Here is an 8,906-nt window from a genome sequence, read left to right as displayed (position 1 = left end):
AAATATATAATCAAAAAAAAAAAAAAAATATAATAGATAACAGTATTACGAAGGCGCATAAAATTATATTGGTAACTTACACACAAGATGCTATAAAATATAATCTCGTTAAAACAAAAAAATAAAATAAAATACATATATTTTACCCTATATTATTATATAATATTATATATCGTGTACTATTAATATTATTAGATCCGTTTAAGAAAATAGTATATAATAATAAAAACATAATAGTATATTCTATAATATTTTAAAGCGTATAACAAAAAATTAAATATATTTATTAAAATTAAAACGATCGTATACGTACTATAATCGAATGTTATATATATATATATATTATAATCTAACACATTGCCTATATTGTTTTTATTATATCCGTTAAGTAAGACTATTTATATCGTTTTCTCTATTTTTACAGATTTCATTTTACGTATCGTCTTTTTGACTAGCTTTGCGATATTTTATTAAGCACTCTGCGTGTACCGTACATAGAATATAGATATATGCTGGTTGGATGCTGAACACATATTATTATAATTATTACTATTCGAATCGTCTATCTATAATTATTACCGTCGTCGTCGTCGTCGTCGTCCGTTCAACGATACCTATACATAATATAATATATACATTATACGATCTATTTTTTTTCATCATAATCAATAGAATAACATTTTAAGAAATATTACAGAACATTGCGGTGGACGCAAATCGTTTCTCATTAGTTTTGTTTTTTTTTTTTTTTGGATTTTTGTAGTTTTTAACCGTATTCCGTACAGAAACACCTCCGAAACACCCCAAAGCGAGAAAATTAACATAATTATATTATGTACATACTTTTATACTCACAGACGAACTTTGACGTTCACTCTATAATATGTATTTATTAAAATAATACTTTTTTTTATTATTTACAATATTGAAGTATAACCGTGATTTTATAAGCGCCCGTCGGTAAACACGGGCGTTGAGAGCAAACAAAATAATAATAACCAAAACACACGTTTACACAATATTATAATCGTATAATAATAATAATAATAATAATTGATAATTTTTTTCCTTTTTCGTGTCCGCGCACAGCGCAGCATCCGAAGCGGCGGCGGTCGCACAGGGGAACCGGTTAGCGAGAAAACCGTATATTATCGAACTGGAAGTTAAAAAAAATAATACGCGCACACAAGTGGGTACGTGAGTGTGTGCGTGCGTGTGTTACGAGTGAAAAAAAAACAAACCGTATATAACGATTTCATCGACCGGTTTTCGACCTGCACACACAGACACATACACACACACCAGCTGAATCTAGAGCATCCTGCTCGACGCGTTTTAAATATTATGGTAATGCGAAATGCACTATTGGCCGATAGAGAAACCGTTTTCTAATATACTATACCTACCTACCTACCTACCTACCTACCTACCTACCTACCTACTACCTACCTCTATACCTGTACAGCCGTCGTCGTCCGATTCGTTTGACACGAGCGCACCACCAAGTCTGTAAAGCATGATATCTCTCGAGATACTTTTTTCGCCCCCGCTCCCAGTTCGGCCGTCTATCGACCGTGTTCGGTGTCGTATTTAGAGGTGCGTGCTGCGTTTTAGATGACATTTCCGTGTAGAACGCGAGTAAATTGCAGTTTGACTTTTCAGTCACCGATTCTCTGCGTAAAGTTTTCGAGCGAACGCACGGAGATGGAAACGATTTGGTGCGCGGTGGCGGGACACCTGTTGCAGGATTGAGCTAACGCCGAAAATGATGAAATCCCGACATTTGTCTCGAACCTATGTAATCACTCGTCGTCATTGTCCATTGGTGTGCGACACTATCTTTTTAAGATTATTAAACTGCTATTAGAGTTTTTAAATTAATATTATTATAGAATATATATTTGTAAGTCTTTTAGTAAATTCTTTTACGATCGAAACGAAAGCGTGTGGATCGCGGTGGGCCAAAATCGAAACTAAAAATATAACGTAACATATTCAAAACGAGAATAACATCATATACGTATTATTAAAATATTATTATGGATTCGGCATGTTAAGTATACGAACCGCTGATGATATTGTCAAAAACTAGTAAAACTGTCGCAGTTGACACGTTACATGCCTATCGAATGCGAAGAGCTAATCGCGACGATATACCTGTTATTATCACAGAACGATCGCAGTCGGTTGCGGGGAGGAGCGAGTTTACAAAAATGTAATATATGTAAATCTTAATAACCTGTGTAGATTCTACGACATAAAATATTTACACGCGATACTAATAATATGATAAACTATATAATATATATAAAAAAAAATAATAATAATACAATCCGCAACTAAAAACTATGTACACGTTACACTAAAAATACTAGAAAATATCGTATTAGAAATTATGTGATTCGTATATTATATAATATTATTCGTTACCTCGTCGAAAATTGCGTAGAAACAAATGAAACGACTATATGATACAACGTACGCGGAAAAAAAAAATTTGCTTCGCGGGGTCGTTTACGCACCCGCAGAGATCCGTTCGCCGTGCCTGCGGGGTGCATATTATACGAGTCGTGGTCGTCGTAGTCGTCGGACTCAGCCGCGTCGTCGGCGGCCGGTGGCGGTAACCGTGTTCGTGGTAGCAGCGACAGTGTGACGATCGCGATGGGAAGACGTCGCGGCCGTGTCCGCAGAGGCGGAGGGTCAGGTGCTGTTGACGCACTCCTTTTCGGCGGCGGCGGCGGTGGCGGCGGTGGCGTCGGCCGCGCCCGAAGACGATTCGGTGGAACCGGCCGACGAGGCGGACGACCGGGACGAGAACCTTTCGGCCGGAGGCGCGTCGCCCGCCGAACCGCGGCGGTACGGGCACGAGGCGGACGTCGTCGACTGTCGCCGCCCGCCGGCCGGATGTGCGTGTCCGCCACGGCGATGACCGATGGCCGCGGCCGCCGCTGCTGCTGCGGCCGCTGCGGCGAACCTGCTGCCGTCCTCACTCACCTTGCCCATGAACGATCGGATCTCCTCGAAGTAGGATTCGTCGCCGGCGCCGGGGCCCCGGGACGCGCGCCTCCGATCAGCCGCCGCAGCTGCGGCCGCCGCGGCCACCACCGCCGCTGACGAGGACAGCCGGTCGTCCATTATGGTCGGCCCGTCGGCCTCGTGCTTCTTGAGGTGCCGGTCCAGGTTGGTCTGCTGCCCGAAGCACCGCTCGCACAGCGGACACTTGAACGGCTTCTCCTTGTTGTGGATGTTGCGCACGTGCCGCTGCAAGTTGGACGATATGCTGAACGACCGCTCGCAGTAATTGCACTTGTAAGGCTGTTCGCCCGTGTGCGTCCGTAGGTGCCTGGTCAGGTTGGCGCTGCGCGGGAACACTTTCTGGCAAAACTTGCATGAGTACCTGTTGCACAGAACGAAAGCACAACGCTTTTAGTATGAAATAATATATATTTATTTTTCTGCCGCGACCCGATCGAGCACAGGTACGGTTCAATGAACCATTGAGCGCCCATATATTTTTCTCTTCCTGACCCCTGCACACTCTTATGCGTAGAACACGTCCTGGTTCCGATTTTTAAACAGGTCCACGTTTTCCTCTCGCACTTTGCCCCCGTCAAACGATGGCTGTGCGCACAACTGTTCATCCCCCTTTATAACCTAAGGCGCTGCAACCAAACGCGCCATTACCTAACTCGAAGTGTGCGTGCTACGTTTGTTGTTGTTTTATTTAATATTGTCATCATCGACCTACCTGTCTTTCGGTTTGCCAGACGTCTCCTGGAACGCTGACGACTTCTGCTGTGGAGATCTGGCTACTGGTGGTGGCAGCGGAGCCGGCGGTGGCTGTCTGACAACGTCGTAGGTGGGCGGCGGCACATGATGGTGCCCGTTGAGCAGTGGCGAGTTGATGAACGGATAGTGCTGCGACGGCCTGTGGTAACCACCACCCGTTTGGTAACCAGCCAGCGACGAAGGCATGCGAGACTTGTCGCCCACAGCGCCCGCCCTGTATATAGCTTCTAACATCATAGGGTGAAGTGGCTGTGGCGGGAACAGCACCGGATAGTTTACCATCCGCTGGTGATGATGTCGTTCATCTTCGACGGTTATGCCACCACGTCGGTGATGTTGCTGTTGCTGTTGCTGTTGTTGTTGTTGTTGCTGCTGCTGCTGTAGGTGCTGTTGCTGTTGGTGCTGCTGCAGCTGGTTCTGGTTCTGATGGTGTTGGGATGGTTGATAGTGTTGGTGGTGATGATGGTGGTCGTCGGTCACGTTAACTTCCTTGTCGGACGACGAACAAGGGCTGTGGACTACGGCACCGCGGTCGTTGTGGTCGACGTGGTGAGGCGCGTAACGCTGCAGGCCAGCGGACGGTGGTCCTGGGCTGTCGACTTCGATGTCCTCCGGGGACGGCGTCCTGATGATCAGGTTCTGGTTCTCGTCTTCCATTTCGTCACCTCGGCGTGACTTCTTGTATTCGACTCGCAGGTCAAGTGGTTGGTCGTTGTTGACGCCGGCGCCACTGCCGTCGTACGGTTTGAACGCGGCGGGCGACATGCGGTGTGACCGGAGCGGCGACCGTGGTGACGATGACGGCGAGCTGCCACCGTTGCGCGATAGGTCAAACGGCATCATGTCGTCGTCTTCCTCGTCCTCGTCATTGTCGGCGGCGGAGCCGTCGTCGTCACGGTGATGACGGTGGTCCGGCTGGTCGTGGTGCCGGCGGTGATTATGGTGATGGTGGTGAGCCGGGTACACGGAACCCTGTTTGGGCGACACGCACGGAACCACTGCGGGAACGGCGACCATCTTGCGCGGGCTCGAGTGTTTCTCGCGCATGCTGGACGGGTCGCGCGGATGCGCTACTGATGGGACCACGGGTCGTGGGTAGTAGGTGTACCACGCCGGAGGAGACGTGTCCACCACGCTCATCACTTTGGCCACGCCGTCTGCGAAAACATCAAAAAGAAAAATTACATTGCGTGTCACATGTAAGGATACTATTATAATACGCTGTGAATTTTTAAAATACACAAATTATATTAATATTAGTGTGTTTAGTCCGTATAATGTCTGTAGGCCAATAGTGGGAAATATCTAATTCGAAATTTTAAGATACCTAGTAAATCGTTCCGACACATTATTATAGTATCAAGTTATTGAAAATTACGCGATTCGCCGCTGTTTAGTATTTTACTTTATATACCTTAAATAATATTACTATCGTGTTTTACCCTTTAGGAGTGTGACGGTTAAGGTATACGGACACAGAATATAGGCCCTATAATATATTATAGGAGATATTTGTAATGTATATTGTTACTGAATAAGTAACAGTTTGGTGATCAATATTTGTTTGAAACGTAATAACTATACTAATAAGTTTTGTTTCTAATAGTCACCCGATTTAACGTCGCTGCTCTATGAAATAACGCGATTTAAATAAACAAAAATAATGCACAATATGGAACATCGATATGACTTATATAATTATAAAGACGGATGCGCCGAAAGTGACGTGTTATAATATTACCGTCATCGCGGAATCGTGTGCGACATCGATCAGTCGAAAAGTTGATACTTTTTGTCTATCTTTGTGTAATTGTTTCGTCGATCCGGCCGGAAAATCCATGAACGCGGGGGATGGGGGGGGGATGATCGAAGGGGTGCCACATTATGTGTGTGCAGGACGTACAATATAAAACGATTTAATAAATTCTCCGCTCACAACGTGACGCAATGTGGCCGCCCGATGCACCGGTGCACTTACGCTCTCTAACACACACCACACACACACACATACACACACACACAATAGTCACAAACGCGTCTATAATTGCCGTCTGGACGGACTGTACGACGACGGCGACAGACGACGAGACCGACTGCAATTTTAACGAGGAGCGGCGCAAAAATTCGGTCCGTGTAAACCCGGTAGCCCGTCCGAGAATTATCACATGTCGTGTTTGAAAGTGCACATACGTCGTCTCAGCAGTAGTCGTAGTTGTCGTCGTCGTGTAGAGGTACATATGGTATGTACCATAACAGAGGTAGGTACATGTGCTGCGTGATATTATTAAATTCGCCAAGTTTGACGGGGACGAAGACGGAGGAGAAGAATAAAAAAAATAAAAATAAATAACTACTCGTCGTCGCTCCGATTTTCTCTTGGCGTGTATTATATATATATATATATATATATATATAATATATTATTATACATTATATTATTATTGTGGAAGAAACTTCCAATTATGTAACGTTATTTGTTATTTTTTTTTCCCCGTCTGAATGCGGATCGCAATTTTTGTTTTGGCGTTTTTATTTTTTTCACGTCGTCCACCGCGCGGACTTTTCGCTAACGAGCGCCCCGCGACGAAACCCGTTTATCGCATTTCCAAATCGGTTTCGGCCGATAAAAAAAAAAAAAAAAATAAACCTTTTTATATATAACAGTAATAATAATAATAATAATAATATAATCCACGACAAAATCCCAAGTACCCGCCGCTCTCGTAACCAGTATATTATATTATTACAGCAGGTAGGTTGTACATTGTGCATGAGCGTTTTTTGGCGAATCCCGACGAAAACTAGACCGCGGTGACTCCGCGAATCCGGAATCGCTCCCCTGCAGCAGTCGGCCGGGACGAGGTCTGCGACAAGCCGATCGATCGATCGATCTACGTCTCGTTAAATCAGACCACACGACCGCCGCACACCGCAGTACATATTCGTATACATAATAATATAATATAAATTATTTATTTGTCGTACGAACGTTTTTATAATAATAATAATATTATAGTAATTGTCCGACGGTCGTCGTGACGCGATTGGAAATCACACCCGGACGATGCACGTGCGGCTAGCAGACGATATAATGTTATATAGCGTAATAAAACGGCGCGTTTCGAGTATGAAATCTCAAAATCACAGCGATGTGTAGAGTGTTATTTGATTTTTCGCGGTGGCAACGATCGTAAGTGGCAAAACGTTTACCGCCCGTAATATCATATTTTTAGGCCGTGGTGTACATACAATATGTTTGCAGGCACATAATAATAATAATAATATATTGATTAGAGTAGATGGCACACATAAATAATTGCCTGTCCGTATAGATTTTATCTGGAACGTTTGATATTGTTTTAGTATCTACCCAAAGTTATATTACACTCGACCGAGTTGATATACCTATACGCCATTACATCCTGTGTGTAAATGTACAACAAACTCGTACGATACAAATATATATTTTAATTTGTAACCACATAATATAGGTCGAGTTTAAAAAAGGATTGTTAATTTTTTGAACATCATGACCCCGGCTTACTTCAAACGGGTAGCTTTTTGTCCCGTTTTTTTTCGGTGGGTATAATCCAGTTATCTCCTGTGTATTAGGTATCTATTGTGTGATTGACGTAGGTGTGTGCGAAAAAAAAAACCATGCAGTATACGCATGAAAAATAAGAATAATAAAATATTTTTTACTTTACTCGATACATTGCTGGTAGGTATATCTACGGCGGTTATCATGTAGTCCGATGACGACACGGTCTGAATGCGTAGGTAATACCATAGATGCTAGTATTTATAATCAATGGTAATGCGTCCCGGGACAATTAAATTGTCGAGTCAGCCGAACTCTGACAGACTGCCACTGTTGTATTATAGAGCAGAAGAGACCTGCTGCAGCCGACTTAGTGTAAATTATCATAATATTGTTTTACGTCGAATATATTTTTATGTTGATTACTATCGATCTTAAATGCGTAATAATATACATTATATATGGCCGAGCGAGCGTTACGTTCAAAATATAATATATCGTAAAAACAAATACAAGCACCTGTCGTATATCATTATAGATACCTACCACCTACTTACATCGCAACGTACATTAATGTATTATCGGTGTAATCCGACGAAATTCTCGTTATATCGTTATATAATCGATCCATGCTCGTTTATAAATTCTAATGATATATATATATATATTTATATACAATATACACTTATATATAATTATTAATTATACTCGACCCACGATTTACTACTGAATAATAATCGATCAGAAATGTGCGGTTGCACACATAATAATATGACGTGGTGCAGATAAAAAAAACACACGTTGTCATGTGTGGGTGAGACGAATCAAGTGAAATAAGCGAAGTGATATTGTATTACTTATGGTATGGTACAAGACGTCATAATATATATCGGTAAAGACTGAAAACTAGATAAATTCGAAATCCTGAAACTTTCCGATGAACTTTAAGTATAATTAGGTACAGAATCAGTGCCCAATATGACGTCGTGTTATCACAGTATACATAAGTATAAAAATAATAATTTATTGTACATTCGTACGGTAATTTTCCGTAATACAATATGCCGGAAATCAGTGTCTTCGTGGAAATGATTTTCATATCGTAATATCTCGCGTAACATTAAAACGTGTCGAATGATATTATATATATTTTGGATATAAGGGTTGTATATATATATAGGTAGTTTGCCTGTATCCCCATTTGTTGTGTTTTGAAGTCGGTTCATTGATGGTTTGAAGGTGCATAATATTATATACCTACGTCAACAAATGTAAATATGTACGTGAAAGCTGCCATCGTAAACGCGTTGAAAATTTCCAGAAAATCGGTGAAAAAACTTTGCCCGTTCGACGCAAGTTCTTCACCGTTATTCTCTCTTGCGAGTCGTCCGCGGTGTACAGTTGTAGACGGCTATTTCCACGCAGCTCCAGTACGATAACGTATACAGTGTGTACGGCACAATAACAAACGATAATAATGCGACGAGCAAAGACCGAAAATCGAAAGGAGTGGAAAAAATGATACCCACATAATAATAATCGCACGGATTCGCGGTGCACTTGCACAACACTGTTC

At 42.5% G+C, this 8,906-nt stretch overlaps 1 protein-coding gene across 1 annotated transcript in view; it reads right to left on the bottom strand.

The window, feature by feature from the left end:
• Positions 1-731: 731 nt before the first annotated feature.
• LOC132946795 (LIM and SH3 domain protein Lasp-like) overlaps positions 732-8,906 on the bottom strand; it is a 58,052-nt gene continuing 49,877 nt past the window's right edge. Inside the window, exons 3-4 of the mRNA XM_061016872.1 lie at positions 3,749-4,946; positions 732-3,397 (exon numbers count right to left, since the gene is read on the bottom strand). Coding sequence (XP_060872855.1) covers positions 2,701-3,397; positions 3,749-4,929 — 1,878 coding nt within the window. The 5' untranslated portion in view covers positions 4,930-4,946 and the 3' untranslated portion in view covers positions 732-2,700. The remainder of the gene's footprint in view (positions 3,398-3,748; positions 4,947-8,906) is intronic.

This window comes from Metopolophium dirhodum, chromosome 6, assembly GCF_019925205.1.
Source record: "Metopolophium dirhodum isolate CAU chromosome 6, ASM1992520v1, whole genome shotgun sequence".
In the NCBI taxonomy this organism is placed as follows: Eukaryota; Metazoa; Arthropoda; class Insecta; order Hemiptera; family Aphididae; genus Metopolophium; species Metopolophium dirhodum.
The sequence above is the reverse complement of the archived record's forward strand: the minus strand, read 5'-3'. Positions and strand labels throughout refer to the sequence as shown.